Source organism: Podarcis liolepis (assembly GCF_965112155.1).
Source record: "Podarcis liolepis genome assembly, chromosome: 2".
NCBI lineage: Eukaryota > Metazoa > Chordata > Lepidosauria > Squamata > Lacertidae > Podarcis > Podarcis liolepis.
The window spans coordinates 36392434-36413691 of NC_139555.1; the positions used below are offsets into that span (position 1 = coordinate 36392434).

Below are 21258 nucleotides of genomic sequence, written 5' to 3' on the forward strand. Positions count from 1 at the left end.
TGTTTCATAAATCTATTTTTTTTAAAAGCATGAAGGGCCTTTGCCTTGAAAGGCAGAATGTAAATAAGATACATGAGATAGACATCCCTGCAGATTTTGCATCAGTTCTCGGCAATTGCCTTTTCCTTGCAAATTACTGTATAATGCTAAATTGACCAGGAAAACGTAATATCTAGGTTCAAAATCTACTTAAAGCATACTAGGAGATTTGGGGCATGTCACTGATGCCTTGCAGTAACCCTTTCTTCTCTCTCTCTCTCTCTCTCTCTCTCTGTGTGTGTGTGTGTGAGTGTGTGTGTGTGTGTGAGAGAGAGAGAGAGAGAGAGAGAGAGAGAGAGAGAGAGAGAAACTGAGCAAAGCATCCTAAAGTATTTTGTTTATTATGTTGAATTCAGACTTAAGTCTTATTCAGAGTAGATCCATTGAATTCAATGGGATTTAAATTAGTCACAACTAAGACTAGCTCTGTATTTTATCATTATAAATGATATAAATGTATTTTATCATTATAAATTCTAAACTATTACACACACACACATGCATTATATGAATATGCTATTCATTTCTCTGTTTAGTCTTAAGATATCGTAACCAAATTCTGCATGATGGTTCCCAAGATCAAGGAAAAGGTTTTCATCTGGGGACATCAGAATGCCATTTTGAATTGAGCTGGCAGACTGAGCCTTTCAAAGCTTCACTGATTTTAACCAATGATTGGAAACCTGTGGTGATTTGTTGTTGCTGTTGCTCCTTAGAAACCCCAAAGATTGCCAGGTATGAGGTATTCAAATCCTGTGGATTTCAGTGGGTCTGCTCTAAGTGTTAATTGAGTGAGACCATCAACTGATAAATTTTCACAGCATGCAACCATTTTTCACTAAGCACACCTGACGCTAGGGCACTCTGTGGCTTAGAAGTCCAGAATTTCCTTTTCAGAGGTTGTTCCTCTTGGTTGTAAACTAGCAAGCAAGAAAGTGGGGGATATACCTGTATTTGTGCCATGCCTGTTCTAGAGATATGTGGTCAACCTCTCTAACTCTAAATTAGAAACAAGTGTTGTGGAAGATTAACTCTTACGATGTGAGCCTTGAATAGCAGAGAGTAAATAGTTTTGTCTTTATTTAGTTTTTAATGTTTGATGTTTTGCTATGTTTTATATGTGCTGTAAGCACATTATGATGATGATGTCTGGGTGCTGAACCGCTTTTGGGAATGGGACAAAGGGCAAGGAAGTCCTTAGAATGAAGGATGGACTTGTTACCTTCTCCTTGGGATGATTAAGAATTCCTCTCTCAGATGAATTTTTGGTTGGGTTCCCCCTAGAACGAAAACAGCAGGAAAAGGAGACTGACTTTCACACACAAACATTTGTTCACTGTATACTGAGATGCCTTCACTATCCAACAACCCTTTCTAAGGGTTTGATCAATGTCCAGTGATTTAGATATGAAATCTAGACCCTTTGAGGGGACGTGGGTGGCGCTGTGGGTAAAACCTCAGCGCCTAGGACTTGCTGATCACATGGTTGGCGGTTCGAATCCCCGCGCTCCGGGTGCGCTCCCGTCATTCGGTCCCAGCGCCTGCCAACCTAGCAGTTCGAAAGCACCTCCGGGTGCAAGTAGATAAATAGGGACCGCTTACCAGTGGGAAGGTAAACGGTGTTCCGTGTGCTGCGCTGGCTCGCCAGATGCAACTTGTCACGCTGGCCACGTAACCTGGAAGTGTCTGCGGACAGCGCTGGCTCCCGGCCTATAGAGTGAGATGAGCCCACAACCCTAGAGTCTGGCAAGACTGGCCCATATGGGCAGGGGTACCTTTACCTTTACTTTAGATCCTTTTATAGCCATGGGATAGTTACAGATTGATGAACCTGTTGTACTGGGTCTGTCCCATTGCCATCTAGCCCACAGGAAGCATTAAAGAGCATATATCAGCATTGAAGTGCACTTATGAAGATGAAACCTGTGGTACTGTTTGCCTGGTGTGACAATCAGAATGTTCAGTTGCTCAAGGAACTAAACACTTGGTAGTTATAATTCTATGAGGAAAGGGGAAGTTGTCAGCATGGCTGGAATTAAAAGGTTGCATGTGGCAGGTTAGGAATTGGGAAGGAAACCTGGATGTTGGGAAATCAAGGGCCAGGGAGTCCAAAGACAAGAAAGATGAAGGAAGGAAAGGTGCAGGGTAAACCATGGAATATGAAAGACAAAACTAGGAAGAGGGGGCTAGGGCTGCAAACTATTGTCAGAAGGGAAGTGGGCAAGCCTAGGACACTGGGGAACTGTGGGTCAAGGAATCAAGAGGGTCATTAGCCAACATGGTGCCCTCAGAACCCTCTGGGCTACAACCCCCAGAAGCTCCAGCCTAAATCCTGACAGCGCAAATCTGCTAGCTGTGACTTATCTCGGCCCTGACATCCCTCTGGGGGCAAGAAGGACCCAGAAGAAGTGGGTGACTGAATCAAATGCATTGATTTTAAGTAACCACCCAATTGTCTGGCAACATTTCTGTGAGGAAGGGTTCACTCCAGCCTCACTCACCTCTTTGTGATGCTTTCTCTGGGCAGACTGTGGTTCCTGACATCTTGGGGAATTTCTGCTTGCGCTGGCCCCAGTGTCTCCTGCTGCAGCAGTCTGGAATACAGAAACAGAAGCAGGTGGAGAAGTTATGCATGGAGTTCTCATTTCATGCCAGCGTTCCTATAGGTTCCACCTCCAGAGACATCCATTTTATTCCGCATTCGTGCTTATTTGTGCCCGTGACGCTACTGGATCAGTCACACACAATCCCACTATCAATACAGTTTGCATTTCTAAATGTTTTGGGATGGTTTGCATGAAATAGTCCATGCATATCCCATAATCTCCTGCTGAAATCCCATAAACTTTTATCCCACAAATGTTCTGGATTATTTTTGTCCTAGGTTTGCTGTACAGTAGCCCCTATAGACAGCAATGACCACCTCCTAGTGGCGCAGCAATAAAACTTCTAGCACATTTGCAAAGCTAAGCAGGGTCCAGTATGGGTTTCACATTGGATGGGGGACCATGTGTAGAGATTGCTGAATAGCAGGGGTTGGGCTAGATGACCCTCAGGGTCCCTTCGAATTCTATGATAGCACTGGGGAAGCATTGCAGAACAAACTCAAGCAGGATAAATCCACCACTAACGCACTTATTATTGTGTCAAGGACGCACTGCAAAGTGTGCCTGCAAAAACTCCAGTCTGGAGAGGCCCTCAATCTGAGCTGCCACATAGCTCAGCTCTTAGATCTTGCAAACTTTGTGTGACTTTAGCTCTGAGGTATGTAGCTGTCAGTGTTGAGCAAAACTCCTGAATTAACTCATAATTTAGATACTGAGGAATAACGTGTTCCACCATAAAGCATGGCAGCATGAAGCAATTTCCCCCCCAGTCTTTGCACAACACCTTAACTATACAATGAATTTAGATCTTAGAACACCAGTGCTGGTTTCCTTGTTTTTACATTGCAGGTGAAGTAGAAACAAGCATGGAGAATGTGGAGTTCAAGTATAGGCACATTAAAAAAACAAAACGCAACCTTCTCTCCTGGACTTCCCGGGGCTTGTAGGGATCCCAGTTTGTTCAAACTTGGCCTGAGTTGGTAAAGGAATCCAGAAAGGAGGAGCAAAAGGCATTTGGGGGGCGGGGCGGGGGGAGCAAGGGCATAAGGACACGTTCCAACAAGATGCAGCAACTTGCAATGACAGAGTCTTGTGGTAAAACTGAAACCGGCCCATCCACATTTTCTTAGCTTGAACCGGTGTGATTTGGCAATCTCTTGCTTGGCTCAAGGCTGTTTCTCAACCATGCCTTTTGCAGAGGTGAGGTGGTTAGAGTGCCTGTCTATGGCTCCAGCAATGAAGCACACTGGGCTTTTGAGAGAATAAAAAAGGAAGGGATGAGGATAAAATGGGGAGAGAATCAGAAATGCTGCCTTGAACTCCCTGGTAGGAAGGCAGAATATCTGTGTAACGAATGAACCAATGAATAAACAAATGTTATAAGAAAGATGCGTGGCAAACCTACATCTAATCAAACTTCTCTGCGCTGCCCAACTGCCTCATATTATTAGGCAAGGCAGGAACGTTGTTGACTTGAATGGCAAGCCAGACTTCTTCCTGTTCCTACAAGGCTTAGCGGGCCAGAGACAAATGAGACATGCTGGCCCTGATTCAGGGACATTCCTGCACAACAGCAGGCTGCCTGCCGGAGGCTGTGCAGGATGATCCCCCTCCTTCTCCCCATCAAAGAGATGATTAACGCTGTCAGCTTAGATTGGAACAGCCCTTAGACTTCGCCACACACAATCCGCGCATGGGAGATGTGAGCTGGCAACTCTCATCCTCTGCCTGGCATTGCATCTGTGGCAAAGGAACACAACACCTGCACAATGCCTGGCCAGGTGCTGGATCTAGGGATTTTGCATGCAGATCCGCTCCTCTGGATCTGAGTTCCCATACTTTGCCTTCAGTAGAATACCAAACTCCAAGGAGTGTGAATTTTTATGTCCAGCTGCTTAATATTGGTATTAAGTATTCAAAGCCTCCTTTGTGGCTCTGGGCCACTAACAACAGGTGCGAATTAATGGCTCACATCAGTGCAGCAGATCACCTCAGCCATTTGGATCATGGAGGATGTCTGTTCAGGGCTACTAGCAGGGCTACTGGCACTGATCTTATCAGTGTTGGTGCCAGGGGCCAGCACTCTTCTGCAGGGCCCCCACTTCCAATCTTTGGAGCCCCTTGGCCCCACTTCCCTGTTCACCTGCCTAACCCCTTTGACAATGCAAGTGGTGACTCAAGTGAGGAGACTCAAGTGAAGAGACAGAGCAGCATGCTGTCCCTTGGGGTGGTTGTGAGGCTGCAGCCCAGAGAAAGAGGGCAAGCAAATGGAGGCAGCAGTGAGGAAGACATGCCCCCCCCCCCAAACCGACGCTGACTTGGATTGTCAGCTTGTATCAACCTGCAGGATAGGAGCAGGTTGACTGGGATGAGGAGGCAGGGAGAGCTGCTGCAAGAAATGGCTTTTGTTTTGTTTTGCCGTGGAGACTACCCCACCAACCTGTCTCCCCTCAGTCAGCCCCTCAACCCATACCCCTGGTGGCATTGCTTGTAACCCTTCTCTTCCTTAGGTTGTAGGTTGTATACATACATTCAAAGCGCATTCTTTCCTTCAAAGAATTATGGGCACTGTGGTTTGTTAAGGATTGCTATGAATTGTAATTCTGTGAGGGGTAAACTACACTACCCATAATTCTTTGAGGGGAAGAACGTGCTTTAAGAGTGTCGTGTGTACACAGTCTTAGTCTCAGTGTTGCCCTTGAGGATGGGGACAAAACTAGAATTACCTGTCTCCGCCTGTCTCTCAAAGGCTGTGGTTGCATGCCCACTATTGGTCTCCCTGCCACTCTCAATGGGCATCAGCCCCCGCTGTTTATTTTAAATCTGCTATGGTTTCCTCAGAGATCTCTAGAGAAACCATATTTGCATTTCTGAACGTTACTGTTTGTTACTATTTAAGGACTATTGTTGCTGCAAACCTAACACAGCCTGACCGTGTGTTGCTTCTTTGCCTTGCAATAATTGCTCAACCAGTACATTTTTACATAAAGGGGTTATTACAAAAGACGCAAGTAGTTTTCCATTCCACGTTCTTTGGAAAGCAAATGGAACAACTCTCCAGCCCTCTCTCCTTGGAAAGCAAGGAGACCCCGTTAAAAGCAGTGGCTGTGAACGTCTTCCACTATCGGGGAAACAAGAAGCACAAAGTATATTTGGGAATCTTTAAAATCCAAAGGGTTGATCCAGCCAAAGAGCCCAGTTAAATTTATTGTGGATAAGAAAACAGCTTCAGGATCCCATTTAGGATCTCCCTGCCCCATGCAGGAAGATCCTGACTATTAATCTGACTAACTTTATTCTGAAATAAAATCACTCACAGGTCCCAATCTGGAACATGCTTCTGGATCAGGTTCCTGTTTTCTGCTGGAAAATGCCCCTTCCCTGGCTGCTATTTGTTCCCGAAGGTGCTGTTGGCAGTAAACATCCCTTTGGGTTGCTGAAGTAGCAGCCATAAGATGAACAATTTGCAGTAGAAATCAGTGCAGGACTGACCCCAATCAAACCTGCAGTGCGTTCCACACTGAGGCCCTGAAACTGGTTTTTCCTCCAAATGATAGTGGTCAGTTGAAGGATTATTATCATTATCATTATCATTATTATTTAAAGCAAGCATGCTACAGATCTAGAGGTGTCCATGAAGAAAATAATTTCAAAGGAATTCTACTTGAATGATTTCAAATGGAGGCACCAGTATGAGATGCTGTTTTACTTACTGAGCAAGGAATCTTGGCCGGAAAAAAGACAATGGCTTCATTTCCTACAACAGCATAACTCAGTTTTGCCAAGTTGATTGTACCTGTCACGGCTTCCTGTTAAGAAGCACTTGAGCTTGTTTTGAGCAACTGTAATTCAGGCATAAATTGGGCAATGACAACTCTGAGCACTCCCCTCTAAAAAAAGCTCAACAACTCTAGGCAATGACAATGGGTAGATCACTGTCTTTTTTTATACCGGGAGTAGATCACAGTCTCTTGGGAGTTATCTGTACTTGTTGCATCTCATTGCTTCCAGTTAAGTCCAGTTGTGGAGCTCATCTCGCTTTACTGGTCGAAGAGCCGACGTTTGTCCGCAGACAGCTTCCGGGTCATGTGGGCAGCATGACTAAGCTGCTTCTGGCAAAACCAGAGCAGAGCACGGAAACGCTGTTTACCTTCCCGCCGGAGCAGTACCTATTTATCTACTTGCACTTTGACATGCTTTCGAACTGCTAGGTTGGCAGGAGCTGGGACTGAGCAACTGGAGCTCACCCTGTCGTGGGGATTCGAACTGCCGACCTTCTGATCGGCAAGCCCAAGAGGCTCAGTGGTTTAGACCACAGCGCCACCCACATCCCCTTGTATGTGTATACATACCTGCAATTGAAGATTAATATTACCATTCCTGAATCTGATGATGTGGCCTCTAGTCCACACAAGTTCCTGCTTATTTGTTAAAGGAGCAAGTAGTTACAGAGTTATTGTAAAAAGTACAATGAATGAACAGGAAGCACTTTGTTTGTTTGTTTTAATAATATTTATTAAAAGTTTAAGAATTAAAGAAAAAAGTAAAAAAGAAAGAGAAAAAATAAACAATACAAATCAATACATAAAAAAGCAAAAGACACAATACATCAAAACAAAAACAAAAGCAAAAACAGTTAAAAACACATCCAATATTTCCATATCTTTATCTTTCATTAACTTGTTTCATCGACCTCCTCACACCTCCCTTTTTGTGTTCTAGTTATTAATTATTTCAGCAAATCCTTTCCATCTTTCACTGTTTTCTGTCATTTAATTATCTTAATTTATTTTACCCTTATCTTACCATTAAAACCCTAAAACTTATTTATACTTAACTCCTTATAACATTTCTACTAAAGCCATATAATTTCATTCCAACATTTTTCTAACACTCATTAATTTTGCAACATTTCTCTAAATAATTTTTTAAAAACTTTTTTCCCAATCTTCTTCCACCGTCTCTTCTCCCTGGTCTCGGATTCTGTCAGTCCTTTCTATCAATACTATATGGTCCATCAACCTGGTGACCTTCCGTCCGAGGCTCTTAACTCTCTTCCATGTCCCTTCTGCAGATCTTCTTCATATTTATACATGCACTTTACTTTATCTTCTGCTGATCTTGTTCTTAATTTCCTTCCTTTGGCACTGAGGAGTAGATCTCGGGGAAACTCCAACCTAACAATGTCTTTATTCCTTCTTGACAGGTCAACCCATTCTCCATAGTCAGAACTAAAGTCCAAAAGATATTTCAGAGCGCCAATCTCCCCCTGACCCAAATCCAGATCCCAAAGGCCAGAGCCTCCCTGCATAGGAGGATCTATCCAACTTTCCTTCTCCAATCCAAGCAAGGCTCCATCCCACCAAATCTGGCTTTCTCTAGATTCAATCATAAAGGGCAACAGCTTATGCTCATCAAATTGCATCTGTGAGGCCGGGGCTCTCTCCACTTGAATTACTTGAGGTTCAGCAACAACTTTCTCCTCCGTCTTCTCCACAGCTTGCCATGTCAAAACAGATTCCTGGGTCAATTCCTGAGTGATTTCTGTATAGGTATTCCCTTTTTGTCCCAACTCAGTCATTTTTTGTCCCAAATTGTCAATTTTAATAATCACCACATCCGTCTTCTCATGAAGCTGTTCCAATAAAGCACTTGTCTTGCAAAATGCAATCACTAAGGCTTCTTCTGTCAACATTCTTGTCCAAGGTCAGACTCTGATTCTCACGCTCTTTAATCTCTGCAGCTGGAAAATTCCCCAGCTCCACTCCTGCAACAGTTTCAAAAGCTCCCTCTAGGGGAAACAATTTCTATTTGTATCCATCCTTTTAAACGCAGATCCAGCGACAGAGTTAGTTTCGATTTTCAGTTACTTTTTTTGCTCCTTTTTAAGTGCAAAAGAAAGCAATGGAAACAATATATTTCTCTTATTTAACTATCTGTCAACATACGTTTTATTCACAGTCAATGAACTTTCCCAAAACGTCAATCTTACTGGCAGCCCGTTCCCAGGTTCGAAACGGTGGTGATTTATCTTTCTTCACTCTCTCTCCTGCAGGCTTAAACAATCTAGAATTTCCCCCCTCTTCTCCTGCTTCCAAGGGGGGTTTAGTAATTTTAACCGATGGAGATTTAATCCTTTACAAAAGACTTTCCAGGCTTTAGCTTGCAACGTCTTTGCTTCAATCTATTTACAAAAGAGGAAGGCGGACTTCCTGTTTGAAACCTTCCCATTTTGATGCCAAATTAAGAAGTTTAGAGATCCAATTTTCCGTTCTACTCACGGGTAGTTGTTTAGAGTCCAATTGTCCACAGGAAAAAGTCAGCGCTCTCCGGCAACAGCAATGCGGCTTCACTCCGTGAAAGAAGCAGTTGATTCGAAGCACCGCACCGCTCACCCCACGTCGCTCCGGATCCCCGAAACCGGGTTTCCCCGCGCATAGGGGAGGCACAAAAGGTGCCAGCCGAATCCCACATCCACAGGCTTCTCCCGCCTGTGGTTTTTAGTGGGTCTCCGCCTCGCCGTGGCGGTCCAGACCCTGATTTCCACGGAGCGGATTCCTCCCGATCAGAGGAAATCCCCCATTGCCGGAGGCGCTAACCCGGAAGTCCGAACAGGAAGCACTTTGAGCCTGCATACACACCATCGATTTAAAGGTTACTGGAAAATGCAGCACTGTGAGAAATAAACTACAGTTCCCAGTACATTTTTTTTTAGGGGCAGGGACTGTGCTTTAAATGTATGGTGTGTATACAACCTGAAACTCTACATAAATATTATTATAAAATTATTTCTGAGACATGGGTCTCCCAGTCTAACTCAGTTAAAGTACTGTACAAACATAGACATTAACAACTGTCACTTCTTATTCACAAGGACAGACAAATCTGTCAGTTTCAGATTCTCATTTCCCCCAAACTTCAGTTCAGTTCATTTTCACATCCATTTGCCATTTTCCCTTGAAAAAGTCCACATGAAGATTCACAGTTCACACACATTTCTTTCGATCTTTGTGTGCAATTTTGTCCAATATCGTTTTTGCTAGCAATTTCCCCAACTATGTTGCTTTGCATACTATTTCCATATAGTTGTGCTCACTTTTTCATTGGATAACTGCAGCACAAAATTTGGGGAAATGAGAATTCTGAAGGGTATCTTATTAGTACAGGAAGTGTGAATTGGGACATTCGTATCAACTTCGCCCCCATCCCTACTCAGAAGTAAATCCTACTGTATTCAACTGGGCTAATTCACAAATAAACTTGGGATTGTAGCCACACAACCCCTAGCTTCTTCTTTTTGTTCCTACTTTGTTCCTACTTCTTCTTTTCCAGATGCCTGTTTTGTCTTGGATCTTACCCAGCCACTGGTAAACCTGAGGTCAGGCAACTTGGCTAAGCCCTTCTCAGTCAACAGCTCCACCTCCCTACATGCTAGATGGGTCATCTTGGAAGAAGAAGAAAGAGGCCCATTCATTGGGAAACAGAAGGTTGACTTCAAAGCAACTCTCACAGCAGCCTGCCCAAGTTTGGGTGGGTGGGGAAATCAATATCACCATCGTGTATCTGTGAAAAATGCTTTATTGTGGATTAGACAAGGCATATGTTGTTGAAGAGGCATTTACTGAAATATGAGCTCTTGATGAGAGTATACTCGCCATCCTGGCTTGAACTTTCTGCAAGGCATCGCCCCAGACCTGAACTGGCTTTAGGGTTGAGTTTTAATGCGCCTCTGCCTAGTTACCATCTGCTTCCTGTTTAACAGAGCCCACTGAAACTAAACATGGGCACAACTGGAAGATAGGCGTGTACTTCCTTGCAGTAATCTGGAGCTGCCACATTCACTGCAATGTGCAAATGAAGCTCCAAGCACAGACTGCCTTGTTCATTGCAACAGAGACAGCCAACCTACATGTACAAAGAATGGAAGCACAGATTTTCTCCCTCCAGAAAAATGAATAGATTGGCTCTCTTTGTGTAGGTGTTTGTGTAGACCAGAGCTCCCACAACCATCAGGCATTGAGGAGCATGGCAAAATAATTTTGAGGGACCACAACGATCATCTAGTCCAACCCCCTGCAATACAGAAATCTTCCACCCGGCGCGGGACTCAAACCCACGACCCTAAGATTAACAGTCTTGTGTTTTGCCAATTGAGCTATCCCTCAGCTGCCCCTTCTCCAAAAATGGATTTTAGGGCTGTATATAAAAAGAAACGTAGAATTACGAAAATAAATAATTCAATAAAATGAAGAGGAATAAAACTATCCAACCTGCGTGTGTGTGTGTGTTTTGGGTAAATAATAAAGTTGCAACCTGGCACCGAAAAGTATAAACTGTTGGCATTGAAGTGCCAACCCAGTGAAGGTCATTTCTTTTGGGCATACAGTGGTACCTCGGGTTACATACGCTTCAGGTTAAATATGCTTCAGGATACAGACGCCGCTAACCCAGAAATATTACCTCAGGTTAAGAACTTTGCTTCAGGATAAGAACAGAAATCGTGCTCCGGTGGCGTGGCGGCAGCAGGAGGCCCCATTAGCTAAAGTGGTGCTTCAGGTTAAGAACAGTTTCAGGTTAAGAACGGACCTCCGGAACAAATTAAGTATTTAACCCGGGGTACCACTGTACATCAAATGTACTTTTCCTGCAAATGAAATAGACTTCCTCTGATGACCTGGGTGCACAGGCATTAAGAATTCAAGCCATTTCCCCCCACAACTGAAGTCAACGGGACTTGATGGATTTACAACCCCGTCCATCTAGATGGACAGGTCTGTGGCTTGGCCTTAATGAAAGGACTCCTGCCCTTTGCACAACAAGCCTTTCCAGGAAGGCCACCAGGAACCTTTCTCACAACAGAAATCACTTCTGTATGAGCATAATTCCACATCTAGTTCACCAGACCTTGCTTCGCTTGAATTTCAGGCCTCTGGGGCATGGCTTCAGAGGGATGTCTGCCACAGGCTACGCACATGCAGAACTGAAGAAACACAATCTGCTCACTCCTCTGTGTGAAAATCACCATTTGGGTGTCATAAAGGTTTCCTTGTCTCTCTTTCTGCTCCTTCAGACTGGCCCTGGCCAGAAGGTCAAGCCCTTGAACCGCAACTATTGGAATGGATTCCAAAACATCCCCCCTCAGAGGAATCAGTCTCCACATGCTCAGAAATATAGACCGGAGACTTTTTCAAAGCAAAAGGGGTGGTTAAAACTTATCTGTGAACTGGAGCAGCCCTGTTTGTTTTTGCTCTGGTGTACAAGTCCAGAGATCCAGGTTCAAATCTCCACTCAGCCCTAAAGCTCACTAAAGTGACCTTGAGCCAGTAGCTTTCTCTTGGCCTAACCCACCTCACAGGGCTGTTGTGGGGATAAAATGAGGAAGGGGAGCAACTTATATGCTACCTCGAGCTCTTCGGATGAACATTTGAATCCTCAATAACCAGTATGCACAACCCTTCTCAACCCACACACTTATGTGTTTTGCAACATACAGTGGTGCCCCGCAAGACAAATGCCTCGCAAGACGGAAAACTCTCTAGACGAAAGAGTTTTCCGTTTTGGAGGTGCTTCGCAAAACGAATCTCCTATGGGCTTGCTTCGCAAGACGAAAATGTCTTGCGAGTTCCTGCGGGTTTTTTTCCCTCCCCCCCTTTTTCTAAGCCGCTAAGCCGCTTATCAGCTGATCCGATCAGCAGATAAGCCACTAAAAGCTGCTAATAGCGCTAATCCTCTAATCCGTCAATGGGCTTGCTTCGCAAGACGAAAAAACCGCTAGACGAAGAGAATCACAGAACGGATTCTTTTCGTCTTGCGAGGCACCACTGTATGTATTTCTATGAGTGTCTGGTTTTTGTTCTGCTACTGTTCTGCTTGTGAAAGGATTATTCATACAGCCAGTGCAAACAATGGCAACAGGGGCAAATGTGAGGCTCTGCCTAAGCTACTGGTGGGGCCAGAAAGGAGAAACATTAAGAAGGGAACCTCATGCAGGAGGCAGAAACATCAGCATAAGAGTTTGCTTATGAAGCCTGGAGGAGTAGGATATTCTGAGTGGTTTACCCAATGATTTCTAAAAACAGTGGCTTCGTACGTACGCAACCTTTTCTTCTAGGACTCCCATGTCTTTCACCGCTGCATGGTAGGCAGTTCTTTTGGACATCTTTCTTACATGCCTAGACCAGGGGTGGCCAACCTGTGTGGCCCTCCAGATGTTGTTGGACACCTCCTGTCATACCTGATCAATGGCCATTGCTGGCTGGGGCTGATGGGAGTTGGAGTCCTACAACATCTGGAGGGTCACAGGTTAGCCATCCCTGGTCTAGACATTCCCCAGACTCTTATTATGACTACCGTGGGACTTCAGGAAGCCCATTTCAACAACTACCAGATAAAGGGGTTGAGAGGTAACAGCTACCCCATACCGTCCAACGTTTCTCCGATGAAAATAGGGACATCCTATTCTATTATTTAAGGGACGCAGGGGGCGCTGTGGTCTAAACTACAGAGCCTAGGGCTTGCCGATCAGAAGGTCGGCGGCATAGCTGTCAAGTGTCCCTTATTTGAAGGGACAGTCCCTTATTCCAGCGCCATGTCCCACTGCTGTCCCTTATTGATGACAGAGTGTTCCGATCTGGTGGAACACTCTGTCACAAGAGACTAGGGCCCTGCGGGACTTGACATCTTTCCACAGGGCCTGCAAGACAGAGCTGTTCCACCAGGCCTTTGGCCAGGGCACAGCCTGACCCCCTCCCTCGGCAATCTTCGCAGAGCTCTGGCCCAATGGTTGCCAGTGGCTTGATTTGAATTAATTTTATAATGAATGATTTTAGAGTGTTGTGTTGTGTTGTACTTTTGTACTGTTTTATTGTTGTTAGCCGCCCTGAGCCCGGCTTCGGCTGGGGAGGGCGGGACATAAATATAATTTATTATTATTATTATTATTATTATTATTATTATTATTATTATGACCCGGAAGCTGTACGCTGGCTCCCTCGGCCAGTAAAGCGAGATGAGAGCAACCCCAGAGTCGTCCGTGACTGGACCTAATGGTCAGGGGTCCCTTTACCTTTACTATTCTATTATTATTATTATTATTATTATTATTATTATTATTATTATACACAGCCCATCTGACTCGGTTGCCCCAGCCACTCTGGGCGGCTTCCAACATATATAAAAACATAATAAAACATTAAACATTAAAGAACTTCTCCATACAGGACTGCCTTCAGATGGGTCAGGGGTCAGATAACTCCATAACCGCCAACATTTCTCCGATGGAAATAGGGACATCCAAAGGAAAAGAGGGACATTCCGGGATCAAATCAGAAACCAGGATGACGTCTGTAAATCTGGGACTGTCTCTGGAAAATAGGGAAACTTGGAGGGTCTGCTACACTGAGCCTGGAAACATCTATCTTGAGTGTTCCAGTTTGAACTTATGGTTTGCCTGTTCTAGTTTATGAATGTGAAAGGTCACCCAAAGCAGTGACAAGGCTACAAGGGAGATGCCACCCAGAATTGTCTCCGGCACTAAGCGGAGGAGACGTTCACATTTGGAGTTAATGATTTCAGATATCACAAAAATAAACGCAATATGTCCATCTGTTACAACTTGGCAGGCACCAGCTTTATGCAAATGATGTGCAAAACCTGTTAATTACAATTAGCTCAAATATACAAATTAGATGCCGGCACCTGGATATCGTATGTTGCCAATGTGGTTCTCAGAGCTGTTCACCCCTGATCTAAAGGGACCGGCAGCAGAAGTCTATACAACTTATGAAAACATGTATTTGGATTTAGCCTTGCGAAAGTGACTTCTAACAAATCTGTCTCACTCAGACATGTCTTTCTTCCCCATCATCTCCTCTGCAAGCTTCTTTCGGACGTCAAATCCAACGAGAGCCAAAGCATCAATCAGATTTTCCCTCGAGCCATCACCAGGAAAGAATGTCTACTGGTGTGGGTATTGTTATAGCTAACATACATCTGTTTTCTTAAAATTAAAAACAGCAACAGCATTTTCACATTTAGAAAATGAGATACAAATCCACTGCATTAATGCATTTATTTTTAAAAGGGTAAGAAAGGTAAAAGCTGTTATATTGCTTGACTTCCAGATTATGGATTAATTAAATTGATTTAATTAATTTCTTAAATTCTTATGGAGCAGCTAAATCATCAAATCAACCCCATGGTCCTTAATCTGTAACTACACACACACATTGGACTCCAACAACTTAAACATTCCTTAGTTTTCTTGCTTTTTCAACATGGTTGTTCATTTTATAATCCCAACCTGCTCCTATAACTTTCTTATCAGGTCTGTTTTACTTGGTCTTGCACTTTCCCCTTAGTTTTTAGCATATCCTATCATGACCATCATAGGAATGCATAATACCCACACTTGGTAGATCGTTAGGATGCTATGTTTTACATAATTAAATGAACAAAGCAAAGTGTCCATCTGAAATGCATCTTTAAGCATATTAATCACCATATGCTAAAAGCTCGCAGCCTTCTGGCATCGCCATCCAATTTGATATAAATCTTCCCTGACCAAGTGCATTGCCTTGAGGTCAGATTCGACATTGGCTTTACCAAAAATAAATTATTTGCGTTAAAACTATTGCCTCAGTTACCCTCCACATTCTACTTTTATTATGACACCATGTAATTCCGTTTTAATCAGTAAACTTGTTAAAAGCACGCAATTGACTCAATTGCAAAACTCTGAATAAGTGGCTAGTGTGTAGGGCAATTGAAGTTTTGTTGTGGTTACCTCAGTGGCGGTTCACCGTTACCATAGTTCCTTGAATTACAAAGCGATAAGGGCAGGTCTCGGCCCAGGTCATTTGTGTGAAAGACTTGTGCCAACAACAGTCAATTTTTTTGTATGACAGAAGAAAAAAGGATTAGTAGCTGCATAGGGAGGGTTAGGAATAGTAGTCTAATTAAATGTATCAGGCAAGGACCCTAGAAATTACATCCTGATTTCTAGGCACTGCCTGTGGAGATACTGGGTGATCTGTATGCAGAGCAGGGAATCCTGCAAGGACTGGAATCAGACATCAAATAAAAGGAAGAAGTGGAAGCTAGAGGCATCTAAATCAGTAGGTTTTGAGCTGTGCTTTGAGATCTTTTGGGGAGCAGCCACAGATAGGCTCCTTGCCAAATGTTGTGGTGCTCTATTTAGACCAAGGTTCCCCAAACTTGGGTCTCCAGCCGCTTTTGGACTACAATTTCCATCATCCCTGACCAGAGGTCCTGCCAGTTAGGGATGATGGGAGTTGTAGTCCAAAAACAGCTGGCGACCCAAGACTGGGAACCAAGTTTGTGAACTAAGTTTGTCCAAGGTACTGGACAGTCAGCATCAGGAAACATAGCAAAAAATAGTGGTCTTATTTAGCAGATATTCAAAGGATCTGACCTGATTTCAGCTTCTGGAGCATAGTCCCAGGAATGGCTGAGTGATGAGGGCAGCTGTCGCCAGGGGTGGACTTTTGATAACATGGTGCCCTGAGCGAGGACAACATTTGCCCCCTACTTTAATATTTCTTATTTTCACAATAATTCTTTTTGGTACAGTTGTATTTTTATGGATCTTCTCAGTAGGTGCCCGTATTAATATAGGTATATTATTATTATTATTATTATTATTATTATTATTATGCTCCCCTTTGGTTCAGTACCTTGTGCAGGGGAGACACCTACACTGCCCTAAATCTGGTGCAGCTCTTACACAGTTCCTCAAATATGACCCAGTGTCTGGTGAAAATTATTATTGTCCAAAAGCACAGCAAGTGCTATTTTGGGTTAAGTAGAATGTTAGCTAGGTCTACAAGAGAGCAAGATGGCTGCTACCAAGCATCCTCAAAGGAAGTCTTTATTTCCTCCTGTCTTCTCCCCTAAGGCCTTGTGCCTCTGAAGGCATTGCTTCATCCAGAGAAAGGAGCTTCCACCTACAATTTATTGCTATTAGGGGCACAGTAGACGTTACATACAAATGCGTGTAATAAATCTTTCTATCTGACAAATAACTGGGGGTGGGGGGGAGGCTGCTTAATCCTTTCCCCACCAGCCATTTCCATGCTGAACATTCTCCCTCTCACCCCACTCACCAGCTTCTTTCTCATGGACTCATATAATTTTAGGAGAGAAGAGACCCCTGTGGGGTTCCATATACAGGCAAATGGGCATGTAATTCGATGAAGCTGCATTTTAATGTTTTAATGTTGTACAGTATTTTAATCTTGTTTTTAAGCTGTATTTCAATCAATTGTTTTTATATTTGGTGTTAGTCGCCCTGAGCCCGGTCTTGGCTGGAGACATAGCTGTCAAGCGTCCCTTATTTGGTGGGACAGTCCCTTATCCCAGGGCCATGTCCCGCTGCTGTCCCTTATTGATGATGTCCCTTAAATAAGCTACTGAAGGTAATGGGGCCCTTTCTATGTCCAGCTGTGCTTTGTCAACAACAAATTGTTGATGTTTTTGTGCGTTGAATATATGCTATATGGTAATTTATGGACCTAATAGGTATCTAAAGCCATTTGCATGCAACAAAATATGTATTTTATCAAAGTAATTGTTGATCCCTTCTTTTGGCTGCTGATCCCTTATTTTCAAGGCTGCTGGTCCCTTATTTTCAAATCTGTAAGTTGACAGCTATGGCTGGGGAGGGCGGGCTATAAATAAATTTCATTATTATTATTAACTCTACAGGTGAACACCAGCTAGAGGCTGGAGCAGAGAAAGGGACCTTCCCCTCCACAGCTCATCTGAAACAAATCCCAGCCTCCGAAGGCTGTGTTTCCCTGATGAAACGCTCTAGTTTTCATTAGGAGCATTTAGCTCACCCTTAGTTGGCCTAGAAATGGGGGTCAATTGTGATGCAACAGTGCTCCTTGCCATTTGCTTTCTTCGTAAGGAAAAACTCTGGTGCAGATTTACCAGATCCTGCCCCTCTGAAAACCTGCAGTGAGGAGGAAGTCACTTTGATGTATAAAAAGAAAGAGAGGGGAAAAGAAGGAATGAGACCCAAATGTTTATTTTGCACCTAGAGTATATGCATACCAGCAGGACAATGGTGTGGCAAATGGAAAGTTCTGATAGAGTTGAGATGAAAAACTGAACTTTCCATCTCAATAAAGATAGGACACGGTATTACCTCCTATCAATTTGAAAAATGCTGGGGCAATTGTCATCCATCTTTCACTTGGAATTGTTGTGAGGTGGTGGGGAGGGGAGGTTGGATAAGAGATATCAGAAATTTGACCCTCACAGAACTGACAAAATGTGTTGTTGGCTCAATTGAAAGGAAGAGGTTGGAAAACAGGGTGGGCCATTATGTCTCCTAAACTCCAAGGAGCTGCCCTGAAGGACATGAACAGTAAAGAATTGCCCACAAATTCTAACTTTAGGGTTGCCATATTTCAAACCGTAAAAATCAAGACAGTTGTTGAGCTTTTTTTAGTTTTGCCCAAAGTGGTTGATGGTTGAGCTTTCGGGGCAAAACTGCTAAAGAAAAGAATGCCGTTTTTGAGCTATTTTTATTTTTAAAAGGCACTGCCGACATCGGCTACCGTACGTCCGGATTTTCCAGGACGTCAGTGCCGATTTCCGCCTTGACAATACTGCTGACTGCAGTATTCTGGATATATCCGGCCAAATCTGGATCCTATAACTTAGAACTTTTCTGTTTTACAACAAAGGCAAATGTGTCCATTTCACTGTGAACTTAGTCATGCTGAGAAGGTTGGACCATAGCAGAAAAACGGAGGAGGAGGAGGAGAGAGCTCTTAAATCATACGTAGCTTGGATATGGAATGCCTTTCAAGTTCTTGAGATAATGGGCAGCATTCAACTAAACAAGTTTGTGAGCAGAATGACTTCCTCATTGGAGGATGGGAGTTTCCCTCCCCCCCCCCCCTGTGCACACCATGCCATCTCCCAATCTGCTCTGGAGGATTGGAGGAAACCCCAGAACATATTTAGATGGAACTGGAGGGGGGAGGGGGGTACCCAGTCCATAGACTCATAGAGTTGGAAGGGACCACAAGGGTCATCTAGGCCAACCCCCTGCAGTGCAGTTATCTCACCCAACATGTGGCTCAAACCCATGATCCTGAAATTAAGAGTCTCGTGCTCTGTCAACTGAGCTATCACGCCTGGCCACTGTGCAAGCAAAAGTTGTTCTGCGACTTAGCAGTACGTTGAACATGACCCGTTCAGTTCAGGAATGCCCCTCCTATTGTATGCCTTGAAACATTGGGGGGGGGGGAAAGGCTCCTCCATCAGCAGAGGCCAGCAGAGGTGGCTAAGGCTGCGTGGAGGGGACATCTCCACCCCCATCCAAATCCCAGCTCTGGCACAGGTGATCAGAGGTTTGGATTGCTCTGCAAGAAAAGGGGTGCTTTTTTTACAGACATTCCCATTTTCACTACGCCATGTCCCAGACTTGCTCAGCAAAGAGCCCCAGCAGGGCCAGTTCCAGAGGGCCAGCTCAGGAGCCAGTGGGTCCTTTGCTGGCCTAGCTCAGCCACCTGTCCAGCGTGCAAGATGCTGTCTTTTGGGGGCTCCAGCGACTACCAGCGGTAACTTCCACCCACCTATTGGGGTCAGGGAAGGACAGAGTCAGGGTTGTTTTGTAGTTAAAACCACAAACTGTGGGTGGCATTCAACATAAAGCCAAGTGGGCTATCTGTGTATGGAACAAGGTCTGCTCATACAACAAGACCTTTCCACTGTCTCCTTCCCCCAGGAGTGCTCTAGACCTGCTCTGGGGATTTCCCCAACCTGCCACCACAGATTTAGAGGTGCAAGGGGAAAGCCCTGTTGCATGAGTGAATCTCGTTCCATGCACACAACAACTTAGTTGAGTCCCACTCAAGTAAGAGTAACCCTTAGTTAGTGGGTTACACTCAACTAACTTATAAAGTAACTCATAATGGACCCAATGAATTTAAGGGATCTAAGTTAGTCATAAGGGACACTGGTGGTGCTGTGGTCTAAACCACAGAGCCTAGGGCTTGCTGATTGGAAGGTTGGCTGTTCAAATCCCCGCGGCGGGGTGAGCTCCCGTCTTTCGGTCCCAGCTCCTGCCCACCTAGCAGTTCGAAAGCACGTCAAGTGCAAGTAGATAAATAGATACTGCTTCGGCAGGAAGGTAAACAGCATTTCCATACGCTGCTCAGGTTCACCAGAAGTGGCTTAGTCATGCTGGCCACATGATCCGGAAGCTGTCTGCGGACAAACCACCAGCTCTCTCGGCCTATAGAGCAAGATGAGCGCGCAACCCCAGAGTTGTTTGCAACTGGACCTAACAGTCAGGGGTACCTTTACCTTTACCTTTTTAAGTTAGTCATAGTGATTAATTTTACTGAGTCTTTTTTTCTTTTTTTAATTTTTAATTTATATTTTTCAAGCTTGTACAGTTCACTAATTTTACAATCATTTTGATATTTCAAAGCTTGACTTCCTTCCCCCTCCTTCTGTGGTTCCTTAATTTAAATATCTTCTACATATCCAAATTAACTTAATTTGCTCATTTATTCATCTTCTTTAAATATATACTCTTATGAAGCTGCAGGTTATTACAATAATCCTGCCAATGTTCTTATCCGTTTACAATTTACAGTCAAACTCATGTTGCGTCCACTTCAGGTTACGTGTTTTCGTGTTGAGTACGGGAACGGGTTACTTCCGGGTTTTGCCACTTGCTCATGCGCAGAAGCGCTAAATCGCACTGTGCACATATGCAGAAGCGCTAAATCGTGCCACGTGCGTGCGTGCGTAGATGCAGCGCTTCGCCTCGCGTCAGTTCCGTGTTACGGACGGGCCTCTGGAACAGATTCCGTCCGTAACACGAGGTTCCACCGAACAGTGGTACCTCAGGTTACAAACACTTCGGGTTAGAAACTCTGCTAGTACCTCAGGTTGTGAACTTTGTGAACTTTGCCCCAGGATGAGAACAGAAATCGCGCACCAGTGGCGCAGCGGCAGTGGGAGCCCCATTAGCGAAAGCACGCCTCAGGTTAAGAATGGTTTCGGGTTAAGAACGGACCTCTGGAACCAATTAAGTTCGTAACCTGAGGTATCACTGTATCTGTAAATATTCAATAAACCATTTCCATTCTTTTATTTTTAAAAAAGTTATCTTGATGAGTTTATTCCGAGAAAACATTTGTTCAAAACAACCCCTATGCGCTGGCCACCCCTAACTCAAAGCTAAACTATGACCCTACTGGGTGAAGTTAAGGAATTCACTATGTCTCACCTCCTGCAAGTATAATATGGAGATAGTCCTGGCCAACCCCCGTAGAGCTTTAAATATATATTGATGTATACAAAACACTTTATGGACTACATTTGGTATGGGGAACTTTTGGCTCTCGGGATGTAGCTGAACTACAACTCCCATCAGCCCCAGAAAGTATGGCAATAATGATGGGAGTTGTAGTTCAGCAACATCCAGACGCCCAAAGATTCCCCACACCACAGGTAGTCCATAAAGTGTTTCATATGGTCATTCTAACCAAAAGATACACAACTAGACCTGAAATTCATAGAACATACTGCTACATTCAAAACTATTGAATGCAAAGTGAAAATA

At 44.1% G+C, this 21258-nt stretch overlaps 1 protein-coding gene across 1 annotated transcript in view; it reads right to left on the reverse strand.

Annotated features, from left to right (window-relative positions):
- ST6GALNAC2 (ST6 N-acetylgalactosaminide alpha-2,6-sialyltransferase 2) overlaps positions 1–21258 on the reverse strand; it is a 36049-nt gene that overhangs the window by 12406 nt on the left and 2385 nt on the right. The window contains exons 2-3 of the mRNA XM_083487656.1: positions 2541–2633; positions 1262–1319 (exon numbers count right to left, since the gene is read on the reverse strand). Of these exons, the coding sequence (XP_083343782.1) occupies positions 1262–1319; positions 2541–2633 (151 nt within the window). The remainder of the gene's footprint in view (positions 1–1261; positions 1320–2540; positions 2634–21258) is intronic.